Source organism: Epinephelus moara, chromosome 20 (assembly GCF_006386435.1).
Source record: "Epinephelus moara isolate mb chromosome 20, YSFRI_EMoa_1.0, whole genome shotgun sequence".
Lineage (NCBI taxonomy): Eukaryota > Metazoa > Chordata > Actinopteri > Perciformes > Serranidae > Epinephelus > Epinephelus moara.
In genome coordinates this window covers 23719029-23743196 of record NC_065525.1, presented here as the reverse complement: position 1 = coordinate 23743196, position 24168 = coordinate 23719029, and the positions used below count along the sequence as shown (strand labels likewise).

Below are 24168 nucleotides of genomic sequence, written 5' to 3'. Positions count from 1 at the left end.
AGTGGTGGGACAGGGGAGGAGGAGCCAGTGGAGGTTGTGGATAGAGGAGAAAAGGGGAACTTTCACACACAAAGAGCAGGAGTGAAATATCACTCTCCATACTCTGGGTTAATAACAAACATATCAGCAAAAATAAACTGACCTTTGATACAATTAACTCTTGTCTTTGCTCAGTTTCTATGAGGAAAAATGTCCACCTCTAAAATATATTGGACATTTTTTTTTTTACATATATACTTTGACAGGAGAACTTAAAAAATGTCAGGTTTCAAAGGGATCTATAGATAAAGCAACACATCACTGAGCATCCATATTGAAATATACAGGACACTAAGTCATTTCTCAGTGTTTCACCACACACCAGAGGGGGGCAACAGAGACTACACAATAAGTGTATCAGCGTTGCTACGGTCATCATCACCCAATTAGGATTTACTGGTGGCATTATATGAATGCTGTTATTGTTGGTTCAACTTATGGGTCATGTCCACCTTTGAACTGAAACTGAAATGCAACATGAGAGAACAACCCCTGAGGATTCAGAAGGAGAAACAGATATCAAAAATATGTCCTTCTTTTATTAGAATTTTACACTTTTTATATATCAAAACCTCTAAAAATAAACTGTAGATCTACAAGCTTAAGTGTTGATACTAGCTGTATATATTGATATTTGCTGTATATTTTTCCATCTTTCATCTGCTGCATGTGTGAGACTGAAATAAACAGAGGAGCAGTGGCTAGTGAGCTGTGAAAACAAACCAACAATAAAACAAAAAAAAAATGGCAGAGAAAAAAAAGTCAGGAATAGAAAGAGTTAAAGTTCCAGTGGTATTGTTTTTGGGCATGGCGGGGAGAGTATCCCGAGCAGTCTGTCTCTGAATTGTCCAGCTCTCCCCTCGTCAGGATCAGCCCTAAATAAACATGAGTATAAACATCTTCATGAAGATTAAGAGGATAAAAAGGACGTTCAGTTGATCTGGATGGTCTCTCCTCAGACCCCAGGTATTATGTATGGAAATAGGGAGGACAGACGGAGGGCGTGAGGCTCCAGGCACAGACGGGGAGAGGCTAATCTGGCTAGTCCTCCCCCTCCCTCTGCCACCCTCTGTCCCTTTCCCTTGCCTTCCAGCTCTCCTCATACTGGCGTGTTGCGCTTCAGTTCACTGGGGGAAGGAGGGATGCGGTCCCCCAGCTTTGTAAAGCTGGTGGAATGGCTAGGCTTGGTGGAGTGCTCCTCAGGACCGGGGGCTCTCTGTCGTGGAGGCAGGGTGGAGCACCGGGATTTGCCCCTGGAGCGTGGCTGTTGAGGCGGGGGGCCTTTCAGCGCAAATAGTTCACTGAGTGCTTTGGGCTGTTGGGCTGCTGGGGACGAGGGGTGTGGAGATGATGGTGACACAGGTGTGTGTGGTGGGGAGAACGGGTTGGATGAGGCTGATAATGAAGAGCCCAGGGGAACCAGGGGTGTGAGCGTGGCCGCCTGCTGGAACCTCGTGAGGCTGGTGGAGTGGCTGGGCCGGGGCAGGCTGTAACAAGCTTCAGCCCCTTTGTGGCGGGAAGGCAGGGTGGAGCAGCGGGCTTTTGCCCTTGAGCCTGGCTCTCTGGGAGGAGGAGCAATTAGGGAGAAGAGCCTAGTGTCAATATCGGGTGTTGTAATGTCTGCCCTGGAGCTCTTCAGACTCTGCGATGAGCCTCTTTGAGACAATGGATGCAACGGAGGCTCCTTGTCTTTCTGGTGTTCCTGTTTGGACTCTGAGCGGGGAAGCTCTGTATCTCTGGCTGTGCTTGATGAGGGTTCATCTACGGGACAAGAAAGAAAAATAATAAGAAAATTACTTTACAGGAAAGATGACAGATGATAAAACATAGTGCAAACTGAATATCAATCAATAGGTAAAATGGAAAGTAGACAACAGTTACTCGTCTCACCGAGCAGACCCAGCTCGCTCATCAAGGCGTCCAGATCGACCTTAAAATCCTCTGTCTCAGCTGCCTTCTCCTCTGCTTCCTTTTCCTCTTCCTTTAGTTGTTCTGCCTCCTCTTTTTCTTCTCCTCCCACTGGCTCATTACCCCCCTCTGGCTCATTACCCCCCTCTGGCTCATTACCCACCTCTCCACCCTCTCCATTTACTTCCTCATCCTTTACCTTGTCTCCCACTTCTACCTCTCCACCCTCCTCCTCTCTCTCCCCTACTCGCTCTTCCAGTCTATTTTCTTCAACTTCCTCGAACGACTTCCCAACCTCTGGATCACTGTCACTGCCCCTTCTGGGCTCATCCAGATTGATCTCAACCCTTTCTTCCTCCTCCTCCTCCTCCTCTTGCTGCTCCTGGGGTTCTTCCCGCGGTGCCTCCACCACAATGTCTATGTTGGCAGGGATGCAGGGGATGGAGAGTTTCGGGGGCTGAGATTTGGCACGTGCTTCTTGGTCTTGATTCAGCAAAAACTCCATCAGCATCATGTTCTCTTTCTTCCGCTGTTCACGCAGAGATCGCGGTACGTCTGGGATCATCCAGGCCACCAGCATGCTGAGGAACATGGCAAGGTTCTGTAGGGGAAAAGACAAGGAATGTTTTTCTTGCAATACATAAGTGCATTGAAAGAGTGTGGTCGGAGTTAGGGCTGAAATGGACAAGTTTTTTTTGCTTTAACTTATGAAAATGAAGGCTCCATTTATGGCACAAAGGAAGTATGTCAATATTGCACAACCTAAACAGGAAGAGGATAGCTCTTTTGTTTTCCCAGTACCTATCGGAGGTTATCCCCAGTTACCAAAGAGTATCAGCTTAAGTTCTTTGCGGTTACTATCCCCAGTAGCAGAAATGGCGAATGGTGGAGTAACCAAAGTAATTGTCGAAACCCTACCTGGCAAGAGAGCCAGTTGCTAGGGTCAGAATAAGATGGAAGGAAACTGTCTTTGCGCCAACACTAACGTCCCTTGGAATAAGGGGGGAATTCTACTTACATGACAATCCATCTTTTTAAAACGTTATTACAGGATAAATATTTTTAGGGTCTAATGGGTTTAATCAACAGCAGAAGAGGTTCAATGATCCTGACGATCTGCCAATCGACAAGGATACACCGCTCTGCTGGATTGGTATCGAGCTAATATTGACCTCATTAAGCTGATCAGATACACTAACTAAGTCACGGCGGGCTTCAGACAAATGCCCCAGCCTCAGCCCTGGCCTCAGGTTACCTTACATAAACATGATGCCGATGAGCTCCACACAGTGACATATACAGTCGGTGTATCAGAATGTGTCAATGAAGACATCTAACAGTGAAGAACGAGTGAAGCTAGACTTTGAAAAAGAAAAGACCTTTGCTGTTGGGTTTGTTAAAGGAGACATAAAGGTGCTAAAACTACACACCTGCCATTAAAAAACTCATGTCTACTGTATATTTATGGATTTGTGAAAGAAACATTTTCATGACGCTCATGTCTATAAGGCATTATAAACATAATGTATTTTAATCTCCTTATAGCACTGTATAATTATAGTTATAAGCACTCATATATACTGATAATGCTTAATATTGCGTTAGTGAAACGAAAATGTTTATCATTCAGTTCTTCATCATCAAAACATTGTGTCAAATTGGAGTAATCAATTTTCTGTAATGACAGGCTAAACAAATGAATTCATTTTACAACATTTTTTTCTTGTTGAGATTTAATAGTTTTATGCCTCTGCGCCGGCAATAGTTGTGTCCGAAGGCATTACGTTTTTGGGCTGTCCTGCCCGCCCGTCCATCCGTTTGTACGTCCATCCACCCCATTCTTGTGAACACAATATCTCAAGAATGCCTTGAGGGCATTTCTTCAAATTTGGCAGAAATATTCGCTTGGACTTAATGATGAACTGGTTAGATTTTGGAGGTCAAAGATAAAAGGTCAAGTCCATAGTACAGGCAGGCAGTCAAAAAATGCTTCTGACTCTCTGACACTCTGACTGTAGTTAAAAAGTTAGGGTGTCCACCATGATGAAGACTCTCTGGTTGGTTTATCCATGTATTAATTAAGGTTTTTTTCTATATGTGACTCTTTCTAACGATTATTTTTTTGGGCTTTTGCCTTTAATGTACAGGACAGAGTGAAAAGGGCTGAGAGAGAGAGCGGGGGGGTAACATGCAGCAAATGGTTGTGAGCCGGAGTCAAACCTACAACCGTTGCAGTGAGGCATCGCCTCTGTACATGGAGCGCCGGCACTATCCACTATGCTACGCCCCTACATGTGACTCTTTGCCCCATCCTTGAAGAGCTCCTGATTTCTTTACAACTAACTACACAGAGCCTTAACCCAATGCAGCACTCCCTATTTTATCTCATGGTCAAAGGTCAAGGTCAGTGTGACCTCAAAAACATTTCACACAATTGTTTAATAGGGTAAAATGTTAAAGTCATGATATTTTATATCTACGAGGTCAAAGGTCAACTTCACTGTGACATCATAATGCTCAGTAACTCAGTCACATTTGTAGCCATTATTCAATGCCAAAAGTCAGGAACACCTTGTGTGTGAAGCATCCATGTTTTAGAATACGTGGCAACATCTTTATTTAAAGCACTGTCAACTATCTTAGCTACATATCTGGACTGTCGAGAGTGTAGACAAACATGGATATCAACTGTAACTGCAACTTGACTGGTTTGCGGAGGCATACATCCGTGAGGCGGTAATTCTGGTTTTCACTTTACTTAGAGCAAACAATAACCACTTATACCAGCTTTAAACGTACTGTATCCGCCTAACTCAGGAATTACATTACTCCACTTAAAGCACCCTGTGACTGCTTACAGCTGTGATTATAATTCATTAAAAAAATGATTGTGATGTATTACAACAATAAAAATGATAATATACTAGGATCCTTGCAAAAATAATGTCAGCGAGGGAACAGCAATTATGAACTTAACCCAATAAGTCATTATAAAATGCTTCAATGTATTATGATTATTGTTATAATGAAGATTTATAAGAGCTTATAACTATAATTACACAGTGCTTTAAGAGGTTTATAGTACATTATAAGGATGTTAATAATGCCTTATTGACACAGGCATCATAGAAAGTGTTTCCATTATTTTCATACCTGGAAGAATATCACAAAGGCCAATTTTGCAGCGAGGACAGACCAGTACTGTTTGGAGAAGGTGTAAGCATCTGGGGCCCACGGTGGGTCTCTGTAATCCTTATACCTGGAAATCACAGACAGCGTGCAGATTAGCAAGGAGGAGTCTAGAGCAGCGTGAATGAAAAACCTTCAATTCTTAGGAGGGAGATTTGTCTCAGTGAAAATCCCTGCTTATAAACACCACATTTTACGATACCAAGAAAACTCCAGTCAAGTTTGGGATTTAGGTAAAGCAAGTGTTAAGCTGCAGGGCTCAAAGGTTTACAGGACAATCCAGGGAGGTCAAGGTAAAGTGAGGGACGCTGACCTGCACATGGAGACTCCGGTGATGAGGGTGGTGTTGGGCGCGCTGCCCGGTGGGAAGTTGGTGACATTAAAGTAGGACAGTGAGTGCTCTGTGTAACCATTCATGGTGCCGTTGACGCTGTACATGTACTGGTAAACCATTCGTGGGACAAACTCTGACGTGAAGGAGATGACAAACGCCTGAAAAGACAAATGACATCAATGTATTACAACACATCATCATGTAACGTTACTGCTGGCACAATGACCGGTCATCAACTATATTCAAGTGTATAGGCTAAAACCTCATTCATACAATCTACCTACAACAACTACTGAATTTCAATAAGAATTTTTGTGAATTCTCTCTGTAGAGCTGCACTACTGGGAGATAAAAAAAACAAACAAACATAAAAAACAACAACAAACAAAAGAAAACAGTTTAACACACCAGGAATCAGCTGTAACAGTAATACCTGCCGCTGTTTTTATGAGTAGTCTCTGTTTTGTGACATGATACACGTTCCTGCTATTGGCTTTCTGCTACTCAACTGGTAGACAGTTAACGGTGGTACAATGTGAAGACGCGTAAACACCCACCAACAAAAGTGAGGGAAGAAGAAGACTGCTGGCTAGCAAACATAAATGTAAATTCATTTATGCAAATTATTTAAAAAAATACTGGGCTTTTTATCTGGAAAAAGATGTAATAAACATGTTCTGATGAGAAACACTGACTGTAAATATAGTTTTGTTTGTTACATGAAAACACCACAGGGTCCTTTAACAAATGATGAGTATCTGCTGGCTTTTTAAAAAGTAACTGTATATATAAATAAAATAAAAATCTATGATTGAGTATTAGGGCTATTGTTAACTAACAATAAGAAGCAATAAAAAAACTCAAAATTTCCAAGAATAACATTGTAAATTCATGAGATAAAAAATTAGTTGTTCTCTAAGATTAAAGTGGTAAATTTATATGAAAAAACTCAAACATTACAATAAAATCCTGGAATATTTTCAAACGACTATGAGGTCATAAATTTGCAAGAAAAAACTCGGAAATTCTCTAAGTTTAAAGTCACAAATTCACGAGGTAAAACTTGGAAAATAGGAATGAAATCATCCATCTAGCCCAAAACTTGTATTAAAAGTAGTTAATGGTTAATAGTATTAATAGACAAAAATGGCTAATTGAAAATGTATTTATTGACAAATAAATATCTTACATAAATAAATAAGTTCTTGGTGTAATTTTATACAAAGTCTGTCTTATTACATCTTGTAAAATAAAGTGTGACTGAGGTGGTGGCTGTGGTTTGATTGATCCAACCTACACGATGTGGTTCTTTGACAAAAAAAAAAAAAAATACATATATATATTTTTCTCATAAATTTGTAACATTAATCTCAGAGGATTTCAGATTTTTTTTTCTCACAGGTTTGTGACTTTATAATCTCAGAGAATATCTGAGTTTTTATCTCTTAAATTTATGACTTTAATCTTGAAAATTCTTTGAGACTTTTTTTATTTGCACCATGGCCAGAGTAGATATCAGTATTAAAGACTTAAAATAAATTGTTGTGCACATCACTTTAGTAGGACACTCTCTGCCAGAGGTCAAAGGTTATGGGTCCAGTAGATGTACACACTCACTAACACACACTTACATTTGTAATGACAGAAAACTTGCTGATTCCACAGAGAATGTTGTACCAAATCCCTGAAGACGGCATGTGCATGAAAAGAGACAGAGAAAAGGGAAAGGGAAGTGTGTGTACGTGTGTGTGAGTGTGTATGGTGTGTGTATTTGAGTAAAGGAAAGTGACAGACAAGCAAGACAAACAAGACAGACAGACAGACATGGAAACAAAGAGACAAACATGTAGGGACAGAGTGGAATAAAGGAAAAGAAAGTGATTAAAAGTTCCAGGATAGTTTGTTCCACATCCACACAGAGACTGACAGAGTGTGACGTGCTCTCGTGTGTGATCTGTACCTATGTCTTTATGTCTCACAGCATCAGGCCGTCGGATCTCTGTGACAAATTTTGCAGCATCGAGGCGAATCTCAATGACGTTGTTGAGCAGAGCGAATGCTGGCGCCAGTGGGAAGGAAGCCACGAACAGAGACACGAACCCGTACTGGATTACTGTAAATATTAATACACAGACACACACACACACACACACACACACAGGGTTAAAGAATTATATTGTGTGATCGAAATAGTGAGTGACTCAGTGAATAAAAGAGTACTCACTCATTTCCATGTACTCTGGGCTCACGCCTTCGAAGGGTTCAAGGGTGTAATCTTTGTCAAACTGTTGCTTTTGTCTCTTCTCTTCTGTTTCATTGTCCTCATTTTCTGCCGCTCTTTCTTTCTTTCCTTTTTCTTCCTGCATTGTTCTGTACATCTTTTTCAGCTTACTGCAAAAAAGGGGCCATATAGTCAGAGCAAAGACTTTAAATCTAATAAGAGAAATGTATGTTTGTAGAAATTACAAAATCTACTTAAAGTTTATACTCACGGTATGAGAACCTCAAACACATTGTTTTGGATGAGCTGCTTTCCGAGCATGATCATGCTGAGCTGGATACACAACTCGATGAGGCAGCCTGGTGGAGCACACTGTGGAAAAGAAAACACATTTACTCAAGTCACAGATGCATATTCACTCTACATATACATACATGTGAACAATAACTACTAACGTGTGTAACTAATCATACCTCCTCCATGCGGTAGTCTCCAAAGACGTAAACATAATCACCAGGCCGCCCGCCAAACCTGTGTGAAGAGAAGTCACATGATGAAGAGTGAAGAAAGACAATGGTGGGAAGTGAGAGAGGTGGGATTATGTAAGAACGTTTCAGTGCAAAGTCAGTTTCTGGTGGAAAAACTATTGCTAGAAACCATCATAGTAGTAGCAAAACACAACATAAAATGGGACAAAATTATATATAACTCTAGCTATGCTGTAGCTGTCACATGTATATATCAGTTTTTAAATGCAGCACCTAATTATTTGAATTACTGATGTGAACCTATTAATTTCATTTTGTCTTTTTAACTTTTTCCAATTTTATTTTATGTGAGATTATAGTGTCATGTCATCATGCTGTCATGCGTGTTATACTCATATGCCTGTAATAAATTAAATAAGATTTTATAAGAGACTCTCACCTGCCCTTGAAGAAGGCCACATAGAAAATAGGTGCAAAGGCGTTCATGGATTTGAGGAAGAAAGACTTAAATATCAGCTTCTCTTCAAACTCTTCGTTTGTCTTGGGAAGTTCTGTTGGGAAAGGAGACACGATTGTAAACACATCATGTATGACACACATGCTCATAATTGTATGCTTTAATCACAATGAGTGACTGTGTAGATGTTCAGCCAAAACACAGCAGAGCTAAACTAACATTGTGTGTCGAAAGTCTTATCATTTTAATGCTTGACTTTGTAGCCGTGGTTTGCTGCTGTAATAATGCTCTGTCTGTTTCATACAGACACTTAAAATACAAACCCAGTTCAGTCAGCCACACAGCGATCGCTCCATAGACCTCCTCCAACACCAGAACGACCAGCATGTTGAGGATGATGCCTGTGGTGGTGACGGTCATCCTCACGCTGGCCTTGGCTTCAGGATCAGGGTTCATGGACCACACACTTAACATGCAGATGCGATAAACTGCCACACCAACCACCGCTGAGAAGGTGACGAAGATCTGAACACACACAAGATAGGTGGCCAAAACATTAAAAAGGTGGATGACAAAGCTGTCGAAGAATATTTGTTTTCTTTCATGGCAATTCTTCATGATGGCAGCAGGGTTTTAATATTTGGTACATGTATATATTTATTTTTATATTTTTCTTGCTTCCTTCGCTCTCTTTTTTCTCAGTTTTATCTCTCTGTTATTTTAGATTTTAGATTTATTTAACCCTGTGAAACCTGAGCAAATTGGCTTGATTTCTTTTAAAAACATGGAAAGACGACAATGAGCAACAAAAGAAGAAATGACACAAAAAATTAGCAAGAAATTGAAAAAAAAAAAAACTGAAAACAAGACAATTTGTAAAAATAAAAATAAAAATAAAAAATAATAATAATAATAATAATAATAATGATTAAAAAATGAAAGAAAGAAAATTAAAAACAAACAAAAAAGGAAATTACCTGGAAAGAGTGCTTAAAAATCCTAATAACTCCATAATATAATTTAAAAATGTAATAATAATAAAAATGATAAATATAGTTTTTCACTAGCGTTTTTTCTTTTTTGTCTGTTTTTTTTTTTAAATATATAATTTTTTTTTTTGCATTTTTTGACATTTCTTACCAAGTTGCTCATTGTCTTTTTTCTCATGTTTTTGAAAGAAATCACACCAATTAGCTCAGGGTTCAGTGGTTTGAATGCTGTACATAGTATCACAAGAAAAGTGATGTTGCTCCAGGTTTCAAAGGGTTAACACAATCTTTAATGTCTATAATGAAATGACTGACACAATAAAAAGTGTGTCTGGTATTAATTTCGGGCCATTAGTATTGATACTGGGTTAATGAGAAATTAAGGAATATAATATGTTAAACAGTGAGGAAATTATTTAGATAAATCCACAGTTGTCATAGTGGCAGACTGAAAAAAACCCCCATGCTGACTTCTTATAAAAAATAGCAGTGGTCACAGAATATTGTGTGATGTTGTAAGAGGGAGGAATGTAAGTGCTGTACCAGTAGTAGTAAGGTGGACACATTGATGAGATAACCTGACAGGTGATCCTCAATGTCCAGGGACTCTGGCTCTTGCTGTCAAGAAGAACATGAATATTACTTGGGTACACATCCAAAAAAAACACGCACAGACTTTGGTGTTTGCTTCAATACATGCGCAGTATGTGATGTGCAGTAATGCTGAGCACATGTCCTGCACACACACACACGTCATGTTTTCTGTCTGGCAGGGGCATGTTTTGCCATCTGAAAGGACAGAAATCCCCTCCCCTTCCTCCTCTCCCTCCTCCCTTTTCTCTCTCCATCAGTAATCTGGGCTAATCTCAGGCAGGTAAGCAGCTTTGGACTCAACCACCCACTGGAGGTGAAGGGGGTTTCCTTTTTGTGCACCGACATAAACTCATACAGACGGAGTTAGTCTGTAAAAACTTTATCGAAGATGGAAACTTTAGGTGGGCTGTGATATTTGCTTCTGTAGATTAAGTTGTTTCCCCTCACTTGATGTAACGTAATTGAAGAAGTGAGTTCTGTGTTAGCATGAAGCAAGTGTAAATCACTTGAGTGTTAACAGCCCCGCCCTCTCCCCTCCAGCTACTCTGGCCACATTATGTCCTATCACACAGAGTATAGCAGTGATACCTGCGAAGCCAGCATCTGGTCTTTTTCTCCATCTGCACCTTCCTCAGCTTGGGTCAACTGCAACAGAGTGAAAAAAATGTCAGTAAATCTTCAGTTTAACCACTTTGTGTTACAAGTCATGCAAACAAACAAAAACACACACAGATACAGTACCTTCCTCTTAGACTGTGCCTTCATCTTAGCTTTCTTCTCCTGTAGAGCTTCTTCGTATTCAGGCCTCAGCTCCTCCTGCACACATGGGACAGCACCATGAAGTAAGGGATCACATCAGCCGAGACAAAAATTCTCATCTCACACTGTTTAAACAGTTCACAACTGCAAAACAGGAGGATGGGCTGCGTTTATATAGCGCTTTTCTGGTCTTAGCAACCTCTTTCACCCATTCACACAATGGTGGCTGAGGCTTCCGTACAAGGTGCCACCAGCTCATGCACGCATCCACACACCAATGGCAATAGCAATTTCGGTTCAGTATCTTGCCCAAGGACACATCGACATGCAGACTCCAAGGGCCAGCGATGCCACACCTGCCCCACAACTTTACAGCACGGTGGCTTTAGTTAGCAGTTACAGAATATACTGTCCCAAATTAATTTACAGCTACAAAATCAGTTTTTTATGTCTGTTGCATGACATTTGCAGTTTTACGTTCTTAGTGACCTCATGTCTGTAGATTCAAGGTGGTGGTAGCCTACACTAGGACAGGTTCAAGTTTTTTTTTTTTAAGTCACTTTAACTCAAAAATAGATATTTTCAAAGAAAGCAGACTGAGTTTGATTGGATTTTTTTTGTCCATAAAAACCCCCACAAAAAACTGCTGTTTACGTCATCCTCATTAGATAACACTATTCACCACAGTCGAGAGGTCCTCTCATGGACAGCTTAGAATATGCTCAAATCCAAAGTGCACAGAAAACCCTACAAACCGATTTATAGTCTAAAGATAATCATTAACCATGAAACTACATAATAACTGGTATGTGCATGCAAACTGTATCATTATAACACTTTTTTTTGCAGACATATCTGGACTATTAATGTGTATTATCAGATTTTCGGCTGCTTAGAAATATTCCAATAAATAGCTAAGGCATTTTTGGAATAAAAAAATAATAAACAAATAAATAAATAAATAAAGTAAAATAAAAATAAATAAATAAAATAAGATAAAAAAATAAATAAATAAATAAAAAATAAAATATAATAAAATAAAATACAATAAATAATAAAGCTGCTAAACCAGACTGTGGGAGCATTTAATAGGTACAGAAACTTGCCCACCTGGACTCGCTCCTTCAGGCAGCAAAGACATGAAAGAGAGAGGGACAGAGAGAGAGGGGTATATTAGGCTGACAGTATTTACATTATGTTTTGACCCTGCTGCTGTGTCATCAGTAAGTGCTCTACTTTAAGAACAGACCAATCCCATTACAGCCCTTTACAGGGTAAAGGGTCGCGTTCACTTGGTAGCCATGCGTATATGTGTATGTGTGTGCGTTGAGGGGAGGGCACTGTTCTGACACCAATGATTATCTGCAAGGCAAACAACAACTGTCGTCATGATTGACCCGAGCCACGAGGTTAACACTCTCACCCTGACTGACTTAGCACTTAAACAAGAGTTCTGAGTGCAGAAAGATAAAGAGTGATGGACACAAAGATCAATGCTCATAATAAAAAAAACATAAGGACAGCGGCTGACTGTGTTTATTTTATGTGTGTTTATTGCTGACTACAGTGTTCTTGAATCTATTTTCATACCTCTTCATCCTCCAAGCTCGTCAGGTCCCACATATGTTTCAGACACATCTGTCGCCTTTTCCAGTGCTCGAGGAAACAGGCAGCTACGAGAAGATACACAGAAGGAATATTAACATAGTCCTAAAATTACTGGCTTAAAAACAATCAGAAACCCCTGACCTTTTCTTCAAACACACACAAGAAAATTCCAATGTCTGCCATGACATTTTAATGGGGGGCAAGAAAAGATTTTTTTTTTAAATGAAAATGACACAATAACGAAATTAAAATTGACCTTCTGAACAAAAACTGACATCATTACGTGCCATTTTTGCCAATAATAAAGGTCAACACAAACTGGAATAGGTATCTTCGCAAGCTATTCTTCGACTGGCCATGATTTAAGTTCAATAAATTACATTTGGAGGTTGATTTAAGAGGACCATTCATTGAGTAAATACTGTATTTAATGTAGTCTATTTGTACATGATATGTGCTTAAATTAATATTTACAATACACATTTAGTTCAGTACAATGTGAGGTGGCAACACATCACGATGAAGAGGGTTCCCCAAACCAAATCCTGCTTAGGGCCCCCAAAAGTCTAGCCCTGTGGCCCTGTGATGAAGCATTCAATACCTCAAAGTAGGCCCACAGTATATTTATGTACAGGTTAGCATCATGTTGTTGATATGTATCTACATATACAGCGATTATAACCAATGATTCTTTGAGCCACACCAACACTGCTGCTGTTTCACTCACTCTAACCATGCATACTATCACTGTCACGCCTCCTGTCGGTTCATTAGGAGCTGGTCTAATGAAATGAACCTGCTGTTACATTATCAGAAAGGTGTATTAGTATTCATAGTTACCCCACAGAGACATGAAAATGGCAAAGAGGACAGTGGCTCCGTTGTCGAACAGGTATGACGCTCGGGCCAGTGAGCACACCGAACTCAGACGCCAGTAGTCACACACACCATCACACAGCGGACACATGGTGATGTTCAGGTTGTCATCACATGTCTCCTGGCTGAACAACACAAAGAGAGTGATACAAACACATGTATGGTAGTAATATAATCTTGGGTCGTAATGTTGATAAGCATACATGAGGTTTTGTTTTTATCTGCCTACCTTGGCACATTGGCATCCACAGTGAGTATGCCGTACAGGAAGACAATGATGCCCAGTACAGAGGGAGGGATGAGGAGCTGAGTATAAACACCCAGCCAGGCAAAGTACAACCCAATCTGCTCTCCAAAGTACTTCCTGTTAAAATAAAACCAAAGTGTCAACTTGTTGCCTGGGCTTGCGGGTTTACAGGTTTACATTTCTTTTTGCCCCTCTGGTCGCAGGGCCCAAGGTCTAATTCTGGTCCACGTCCAAGCTACAGGCCAGATGAGGGTTAACCCAATGGTAGACCCCAATGAGGTCTAGTGCCACCATCATGCCAAAACTCTCGACCCACTTTTTGGTCCATAAGAAGTTCTCAACCAAAACAGTCTCACATGTAGCTCATTTCCATTTTGGACCCTCTTTGAGCTTCCATTTTTAACGACCCTCAGTAATTACGAATTATGAATTCAATATGAAATACTGTCTTAAAATTTGCTGAGCACACTCATGTACATGTACATGTTCAAGAACCATTTAATAGCCTTTCTTTTGGCACCATCATCAGGACATCTTATTATACCACAAAATGATGGTATTAGTGGGTGTTATAAACATTATCACTGTCTCAAACTATAGCTATAGTTAGACTTTTATTTTTGTTTGCACAAACTGTTACCTGATCAGGTCCACAGGCTGGTATTTATACATGACTCCATAGTTCGCCCATTCTTCATGGAGGATCTGAAGGACATGCAAGCACATGACACGAGAGTAAAACACAAGTTAATAACAGTGTTTATGTACTGATAATGATCAATCAGATTACACAGTTTACACAATCAAATAAGACGGTGAAAAGACAACATACACATAAAAGAGTGTTTCATTTAATTAGCTTTGCACTCCTATAATAAACAGTTTTTAAAGCATCAAAATCAATGAAGCAGAACCAGAGGTTTCTTCCACACATTCTTTTTCTTTGACAGCGCCTACAGTATCCACTGTGCAAGTCGACCACTGACCGTTTAATTATGCTAACAGCAGATAATGTAGCACCAAGCCACTACTGTCTAGCAGAGATGAAGCGTTGCTACAGAGGTCTAGTCATTTCACTTCTTTTCAACTCTCAGTTTTTTTCCATTTTTCATTCATTCATTTTCAGCCCCAGCTGACTCTAGTGACAGCACTTGAGGAAATTTTATCAGAATTCATGTAGCTCCCTCTGGAGCCGCAAAAGCTTTATACACCTTTTTTCCACACATGTAGTAGCAGTAGCCTACTCCTCAAGATCTAGAAACAGATTTGATGTGTAAAATCAGTCCCCCTCTAACATCTGCAGATTACACTTCCCAAGAAGCAGACTGCAATAACCAGCTCAAGCTTCAGTGTCACATTCAGACTTGTCCATTTTATGTTTGTAGAAATTTGTGGCTTAAGATCCCGATGTATATCTGACAGGTCTGAGACTTAACCGTGATGCCAGAGATTTGAATCCAAAACCAACACTTACAACAACAACACTTTTGCGTGACCAGTACAAGCTCATCATCAGTTGTCATGACAAAATCAGGACAGCAACCAGGCTTATCTTTTCCTGGCTTTAGAAAAGTGACTGGTATAATCTCCGGTGACTCCACTAGTATTAGTAAGTGGGTAGTTTAAAAACACTTAGAGGCTTCTCAACTCACCTGTCTGTCATTTCGCTGATCTTTCCTCCCTCTCCTTGTGAACGACCCCTACAGAAAGGAAAAAGTAACAAGCTCTTTACACAGAGATACACTGCATAAGCGTATGACATACTTCATGCATTATCATAATTGCAGGGTTTAGAACAGAATTTTTCTATTAAAATAGGTCAAATTCTCCCCTTTTTCCAGTTTCCATAAACACCCACACTGCAAACATACAGACTAAGCTGTCCTGCAAGATACATTATGTACAGCTGATGTGGCACACACAAATATATTTTGTCCATTGTCCAGTGAAGTTGCTATTTCTGTTATACTTACATCATGCAGAGGGAAGGCAGAGTCGTAGACACCCCGAGCCAACAATGAGCTGATGCCTTATGACACAAAGAGGAAGTGCAACACAGTGTCACGGACACATTCAGTTTTGTGACTCACAGCATACGCACACAGGCAGAGTGAAATTTGACTGACAGTGCACATACAGTAAGAAAACATACAGTAACAAAAGTTAGATCTCACCAGTGGTTTGGCAAGTTTGTCTGCAGGTAGTGCGTGAAATAATCTCAGCCACCTAGACACAAAGAAAGCAGAGTCCAAATTGTGTGTGAGCTCAAATATTAAATATTCTTCAGGTTATAAAAGTAGAAGATATTAGTTTCTGGACTTACTATTCTGCTGCGTGTTGCGTTATCAAATACAGTTTCTGTTGATTTGATGTCGTACCTGCAGGAAATGACAAGACACAGTCACTCATTTAAACCGAATTTGAGCGCTCCATTTTTTTTTTTTTTTTGGTAAATCAAATAATGTAGTCAACCTAAGGATGTAACTGTTACTGCTACTGTTAAGCTTATCTTGTCACTCGCTGTGTCCCAGTAGCTTTTCAGTGGTGTAAACAGTAAAATTCAATTTACGTGAAAGCTTCATGATGCTATGATAAGGACGATAAAAGCACACAGCCTGCTGCAGGTGATTTAGATATCAGGCTGTAATCTAAATCACTGACCATGACAGAACTGAGAGGCATGTGTGTCCCTAGCCAAGGGCGATTCCAAAAGTGGGTTAGTTTTCTGACACCGTTCCATTACATGTGTGTGTGTGTGTGTGTGTGTGTGAGTGTGACAGCTCAGGCAGGTACTCACAGGTGGAGCTTGTCTCTGATAAAAGCGTGTTTGAGGGTTTTGAAATGGACGCGTGTCTGTGAGTCTCTCTGGATGTCGAAATCGGGGACGTCCGGTTGAAACGGTGTGCTGACTTTGCTCATGATGGAGTCCCATACCCCGGCGATGCCCATCCGCTTCCGCAATTCACATTTCTGCTCGATGAGAACACACATGAAGAACAGTTTGGTCAAACTACGCTACACATATCTGTCCTGTCAGTCATGTCACACTCTGCAGCTTTCTGTAGAGCTACTTAGTTTAAATATGGGATTGTGTTGTCCACCCAAATTATTCTGCTGCAAATGTACAAACACTTAAAAGTAGAATATTAAAGACCAGGTTTGAATAAATGAATGCTGACCTTTTTCACAGCAACTTTGATCTTCTGAAGCTCTGCCTCCCGACTGAGTATTGGCCATGGGATGTGCAGCCGAATAAACTGCATGCCATTCGCCCTCTGCACATAAACACACACACACACACACACACACATACACACACACACACACACAGATCAAAATGAAATATGAACATAAAACACGACATGCCTTACTACATGATATCAACCACTGCGTGCAAGTCAAATGAGATTTGGATTACATGGATAGATTAACAGTATATCTGCCTTCTTCGCTCCCTTTGTCTTTGCATGTAATTGCTCCTGCTACTTGTCCTGAGGCAGCCAGATGAGCCTTCCCTAAACCTGTAAGTATGCTACTTTGTGTTATAATGAAGCTGTTTGGGAGGGAATCCCATTATTTCAAGCCCAGAACCTCCAAATCCTCCAAAGTATAGAAAATGCAGATAATGCTTAGAGAGGTACCTGAAAGCCACCTTAATGTCGCCCATTATCAATTTTGATCATGTGAAAAATGACTAGCTCTCACGTAGCTGCTGGACCACTGAATTACAACCTGCCCACTGCAATTACTGTAATGACCTCAGTGCCAGGCAGATATGACTGCACAGGTTCAAACAACACCTGCTACACCTCTAATGTTGTGTTACCAGCAGTTTTCTGGTGTTAGCATTAAAATTTATCACCAGACTCTGCACTACTGTCAAGCTGCTATAATTCAAGATCAGTTCCTTATGCCCACATCAACATGATCAATTTGAATTTGTCTCAGTTTTCTCACTTAACACAGACAGAGAGAGCCAAAAATAGCAAAGCCACTCACTCATAAATCAAATAATACATTAAACAAAGCAGAAACAGTTCATATCCATAACCATGAAATAATCATAAAGGCACAAAACAAAAACATAAAACAAAAATCCAATGCATGCGAGCACAATTAAACACAAGCACCTGCAGGGAAATTAGCAGCAACAACAAACAACCCACTGGATAAAGTGCTTCAAGTGTGTTAAGACATCTGCCATTTAACCTGCTGAGTGGCCTGCCGTGTGCTATGTTTGTAATGTTGAGGGGGCGGACAGCTTCAGGATATGTGCTGTCTTGGAACCTGGATGCTCTGGTCTTAATGCTTCTTAATCGTTTGTGAGAAGGAAGGAAATTATAAAGGTTGTAAGCTGAGTGGTCCCTTAAAACTTAAAACTAAGGCCCTTTTGTAGTCCAGCCTGGTGTTGTCAAAGATATTGATTTATGGATACATATTGATTCTGAATACTGGAAACAGTTTCAAATATGAAATGACAGCAGTAATGATACACTAGCACCAGCAGTGCTTTCTCATTCTCCTATTGTTACTGTTTACTGAAGTCAGTCTGCGTTCTTTGCTACTGAGCAAGAAAAAAAATCATCGGCAGACTCATTCCCCCAAGATGCACCACAGAGCACCACAGGAAGTCATTCCTGCTTGTGGCCATTAACCTGTACAACTCCTCCCTCAGAGTGTCAGCTGCCTTGAGTCAGTAGACTGGCATCCTGACTCCTTGAGATTGATGACAAATTGACGTTTAAAGAATCAGCATTTAACAAGGACCAACAATTGCAGAAGAGGATGTACTTCCTTAGAAAGCTGAACCAATTTAAATTGGACAACCGTATTCTGGAGTTGTTCTATAAAGCCCTGTTGCAAAGTGTCCTAACCTTTGGCCTTAATTGTGCCTTTGGAAACATGTACATTCAAGACCAGAAAAAATTGCAACGTATGGTCAAATCAGGCCTCGGCAACTCAGTTGTACAATGACCTTTTTTCTAAGAAGACAGACCAGATTTTAACTGNCTTTAATGACCACATGAATTTCCCACTTGTGGGATAATAAAGTTTACCTTGACCTTGACTTTATTCACCTTCTACATTTATATTCATAATTATGTACTAAGTGCAATAATCCAACTGCTGCAATATTTTTCAGTATACGACTTTATCATGCACATACTTTACTTTTATTCTATACTTGTTTATTCTATTGATTTATATATTGTAGTTGAATTTCACACTCACAGCCTCAGTGACACATTTTAATATCTTAAGTACTAGTGTTAAACACTGTAGCTTAATTCACATTTTTATTTTAATGTACATTTTCATCTCAATTTAATTTAATTTCATTCATTTCAATTTTAATTTAATTTAATCTTATTTTATTTTATTGCTTTGTATTTACATACTTCTATTTCATACTCTTCTTCAAACTCCTTATGATTCTCTATTCTTTACATCAGAGCGACTATAACGAATCTTAATTTCCCCTCGGGGATCAGTTAAGTATTTCTGATTCTGTTTCTTAAGCCTTTTTATTTTTATCTTTCGGTTTTCCCCATTGTATCTAAAGTCTAGCCTTATAGATTTCCGCTAAGGGTGGGCAGTCACTTTCAATAATATGTCCAGCTGTCTCCTGTCCTCAGCTCACATGTTCGTTAATGTAAGGAAAATTTAAATTAAAACAAAATCATTAATAGGAGATGAGATTTGAGTCAAAGATGCACAGTTTTACCACTATAAAGAAGAGTGTTTCCACAGTTTATACAAAATTAATTGCACATATTCATGAGTAAAACCAGTGTCAACTCCCTCATGCTGTATGTAGCCCACACAAAAACACAACTGAGCATATTCACACCCTGCAATGCTAAATATATCAATAAACCCTTCACTGTTCAATTCCCAAAACCTTAGTCTAATCATATTTGACTGCAGCCAGACAGATGCACATACGGCTACGCTACACAGTGACCACTGAGTGTCCCCTTCTACCCATTCAATCAAAATTAAACCAACCAATCTCCCCCAATGCATTCATGTGCCAGCACACACACCTCTGAGTAGTGGATCACTCTCTAATAAGGCCCTATAATCTGGCCTTTGGCTTCACACTTACGGTCAGCGTTCTTAATCCTCAACCAAAGCAGCAGCTGATTTAACGCACATGCGTCTCACAACCACATACACACAGACGCAAACCCACACACTGACGCAAACAAACACACAGACACAAGCAAACACACAGACGCAAAAACACAAACATGCATGTGCACAGATGCACTCGTACAGAATAAGAAAGAATCAAATCAGACACACTTGCACATACTGTGCTGTACATGATGAAAGACATGCAACATCTCTTTGTTATTATTGTGGTTATCATTACCATAAACACCCTGTAATATACCACCGATAACCAATAAGTTCTCTCTTTAATTAAAGGGCAGGCCTGTCCTCAAGCTTCAAGGGACAGGCTGAGTCTTATCCTTAACCTGTTTGGCAGCCGTCCAATCACAGGATTTATGGTCACATCACTTAAGGATGGCGCTGACCCATAAATGTCTATACTGCAGGAACGTTACAGCAGATGAAAAAAATAACCATGGTGAAAGCACCATAGCAGCACATACACACCTCTTTATCACGCTCTAGCTGCAGTCCAGCTTCCAGCAGACCCGCTTCAAATTCCTCCCTCATGACAGCCTTTTCCTCCTCAGACAGCTTCGACTCCTCCACATCTCCTGCAGGCGCACCTGCCTCACCAGACTCCGCTTCCGGCTCCCAGCGGCTCGGTATGGGAAATGGTATACTTCCATTGGATGCAATGGAAAGGCGTGCCTTGGATGCTCGCCTTTTTTTGTATTTGTAGCAAAGGACGTAGTCCACTTTTCTCTTGCCATCATTGAAATAAAGCCCAGGGCCTAGATCGATGCCGGACTCCTGCACAAGAGCACACACAGGTAATTAAGGAGGTCAGTGATGCTGTCACAAGTAGAGAATTTAAGGAGTACTATAGTGTAAGTGTATCAGTGTTAGGTATTGCTCCGTGTGTGTCAACTGGAGGAGGGGAAACCTGAGCTGACAAATTGCTACAGGATGTGAGTGTTTGTACTCTGAGGATATCGTACCGGAGGAGGGGGCTCATCATTGTCAGGAGGGGTGATAGGGTTTCCATTGATGGCATCGAGCCCAAGCCCGGAGAGCGATCGGGCCAATGAAACAAGCTTCGCTGAGTGAATGGACGACGACTCACTCATTTCTGTGGTGACCGGCATAAGTTCTTTTCCGTTTCATCCCTCTGTTGGAAAAGAAAAACAAGAGTTCAGTAGAAGTTGTGATGACCTGGCAGCTCTGGCTTGAAATATAATAAAAAGTTTTGTTGCTGGTGGAACCATTTCTCCAAGTAGGAACATAATATTTGAGCACATTGGTCCCCAATCTTTTCAGAGTGTGACCACTTAAAGTGATGTCTTATTGCGACCACTGTGACTGAATTATTTGTCTACCGCTTAAGAGGAGTGAATTTCTCTCTGGTTTAAAAATTCTGAATGTAAAATTAGCCAATAATCCTCAAAGAATGAAACAGAAATGTGCTTTCATTTATTCAAATCACTATTTTAGCCTATAAGATGCATTTAATATTCACATAACAGATGCAATTTACACATTTTCTTTCATTTTGAAGCACTGATAATGGCCTGTAGCAGTTATTTATTGTTTAGATATGCCAGGCCAGAGATATATACATTTCAGATAAAAACTAGGTCAACTTTACCTTCAAAAATCATGTGTAAAAATCACACAGTAGTAGCTGTTTCAGACTGACAGAGTAAGCCAAAGTTAAGCTATCTCATCTCTTTTTTACCCAATTGAAGCTGTAGGCTCAGATTAAGCTCGCGCTGCAATCCAAGCGGCACAGTTTACAATCTGTTGGGGTAATTTGATCACTGGGCTCATTCTTTGGAGATCAAGAAGGAAGTGTTGAGAGGAAACGGAGTAGTTAAATCTTACACTAATACAAGCACATGTGCATCCCCGGGCTTCAAGCCACAGAATATAATGGAACAAGTGTTTTAAAGAGTACAGATCAACACAGATAGTCTTCCTAAATGTTTAGCTTCTCAAGCTCAGAAATAACAAAAGAGATAAGAATACAGTTACCAGTATGCACTGTATTATGATGTTAAGGTCTCTACACAGAGCCCTGATAGGTTGATGTCCCAGCTGTGTGTTTCCTGTGCCTACATGTGACAGCAAAACGTAGGCATGTTTGTCAGCGCTTACATGTTTTGATTGAGCTTCATTCAAACACTGTGCCAGTCCCTAATGCCACGTCAAATCTGCTTCCTTACAAATGCTCTTCTAAATAAATAAAGACACGTTTCACATTTTGGGGTCATTTCTATCATGATTTGGCACTTTACATTGATTTAAATTAAAATATTAATGTAAACAGTAGTGCCAATCTAAGTAATCATACAGTGTGAGGTGTGATAGTAAGAGGTGAATGCTACACATTCATTGTTTGACACCTTTAATTCGACACATGTAACCATTATTAACCTCTACGTATATGTACCATATATCTTTTTCTACCATTACGTGTTACTGCAGGTTTAAGAGTGAGGGCTGCATGCAACAGTGTCAACCTACATGTTCTAGCCGTTTAAGACACAAGCCATGAGACATGCAGATGCACCAACAGTCAGCCAAACAGCCTACACACGTATAGGGGGGCTTCAACCGTCAATCCCATTACATATGCACACACATCCACGATAATCCCAGTTTATCATGTGTTAGCAAACACAGAGACGAGCTCCTAGAGTTCAGCAGGTCAAAGAGATTGCATGTAAATAGGTATCCAACAGGGCACAGTGGTGCCCAATGTTTTTGGCATGACCCTGTTGAATCAAAGTGCAAACCACCGTCACACTTTTGATTTATTGTGAACATATGAGAGCAATTTAACCAAAGAATGATATTTCCGTATCACATTTTTTGCTTTGTATGTTTTTGAAAGGCCTGTAGAGATGAAAGTAACAATTATATCACAAAAAAATTGACACATAATTATGAATATTTTGCTTCTTCTAATGGCTCAAACTTAGATGACAGCATGTAGATATCCACAAAAGTAGTGCTACTGTGGTTGTTTTTCAAAGAGGCCTGGGTTTGTTTATCACATCTGCTGTTAGCCACATGCTCCATGTGTTGTGTTTTGGTCACACAGCTTATTATTAGTCATGATACCATTTCCCAAAAGGCTGATATTAATGCCGCCTCTAACAATGTTTACACTGCGCATACCAACCAATAAGCTTGCACACTTTGCAGGCACTTTAACTAAGCATCTATCAGAACATCAGCGATACTGTAGACTACCATGCCTTGTAGATTTTGTTTCTTATTCTTACAATTTACTCTTCTTACATGAGTAATAAAAGGATGGAGTTTGCATGGCAAGACTCAGATATGAGAGTTTGGATTTTATTCTAAGCAAATAGCCCTTTGCATACAGCAGTTTACCAGAGCTCCACTATTAGAGCATGTTAACATACACCTTATTGTGTTTCATGCTGTATTAAATCAATTTTTTAGTTTCTTCCCAAGGTGTTACTGCTTTTTGTGTTCACTTTAAGGTATTTTTGTATCTCATTCCTGCTCACTCTGGAGAAGCCACAAGACGAATGCGCAAATGCGTCCTCCGAGTGTGCGTCTCAGCGCGGGGCTTAAAGGCCTGTAAGCTCTCTGACAGCTCAACAGCAGAGCTGCTTGCTTCCTTTCTAATGCCATAACAGGAAACATACAACTCAAACAAACAAAGACTCGAGTTTGAAATTGTGTGATGAATCAAATCAAAAGTGCAAATCAAATGGACTTGCAGCAAACTTTCACTCAAACCAGTGCACCTATCTGTTTTTGGTTCTGATTTTCGTGGTTGTGAAGTTAATTCAAGAGTAAAAACATAAACAGCACAGACTACATCAAACTAATTCATTTCCATTTTGACTAATTAATCCCAGGGCAGTTGTCTGGAGCCGCTTATTCGATAAATATGTGTTTAATTACAACAGTTGTCTGCACCCAGATGGTCAGATGGAAAAAACAGCCTCGGCACCCTGGCACGCGCCACTGCAGCCACCGGGGGATTGAAATATTAAAAGCAGTGGTTCAGGTCGAGCTTTGTTTATGAAGCGCTGAACACACAAGCTGATATAGTTCAAACAAATGCGCGCAAAAGTGCAGAAAGTGCTGTCAGAGCCGACCGCAGGGACCAGGACACAGTCAAAGTGATAAAGGTCAGGTGCGCACTTTTTTAAAATAACAATTCACGCGAAAGAAAAGTGAAAAAGTGGACTCACCAGTGCTCGGGGAGGATCAGCGCTTCGCTATGGAGATGGATGATAAGACGCGCGAGGTGCACAGCCTGGCGAGGGGCTGAGATGGTGGACAATCCGCGCGC

The 24168-nt window shown here is 40.2% G+C and overlaps 1 protein-coding gene across 1 annotated transcript; it reads right to left on the bottom strand.

The window, feature by feature from the left end:
• Window positions 1–567: 567 nt before the first annotated feature.
• On the bottom strand, window positions 568–24164 carry LOC126407920 (anoctamin-2). Its single transcript, XM_050073194.1, has 28 exons — window positions 24068–24164; window positions 20831–21000; window positions 20337–20642; window positions 16889–16984; window positions 16507–16679; window positions 16033–16087; window positions 15884–15935; window positions 15683–15738; window positions 15362–15409; window positions 14350–14414; window positions 13692–13826; window positions 13427–13587; window positions 12569–12651; window positions 12089–12100; window positions 10961–11035; window positions 10808–10864; window positions 10169–10243; window positions 8960–9161; window positions 8619–8730; window positions 8165–8222; window positions 7963–8063; window positions 7695–7861; window positions 7431–7583; window positions 7102–7154; window positions 5450–5628; window positions 5101–5206; window positions 1930–2548; window positions 568–1800 (listed from the first exon to the last, which is right to left on the bottom strand). Exons 2-28 carry the CDS (start codon window positions 20975–20977, stop codon window positions 1139–1141), a joined length of 4008 nt encoding a protein of 1335 aa, XP_049929151.1. The 5' UTR covers window positions 20978–21000; window positions 24068–24164; the 3' UTR covers window positions 568–1138.
• Window positions 24165–24168: the final 4 nt, after the last annotated feature.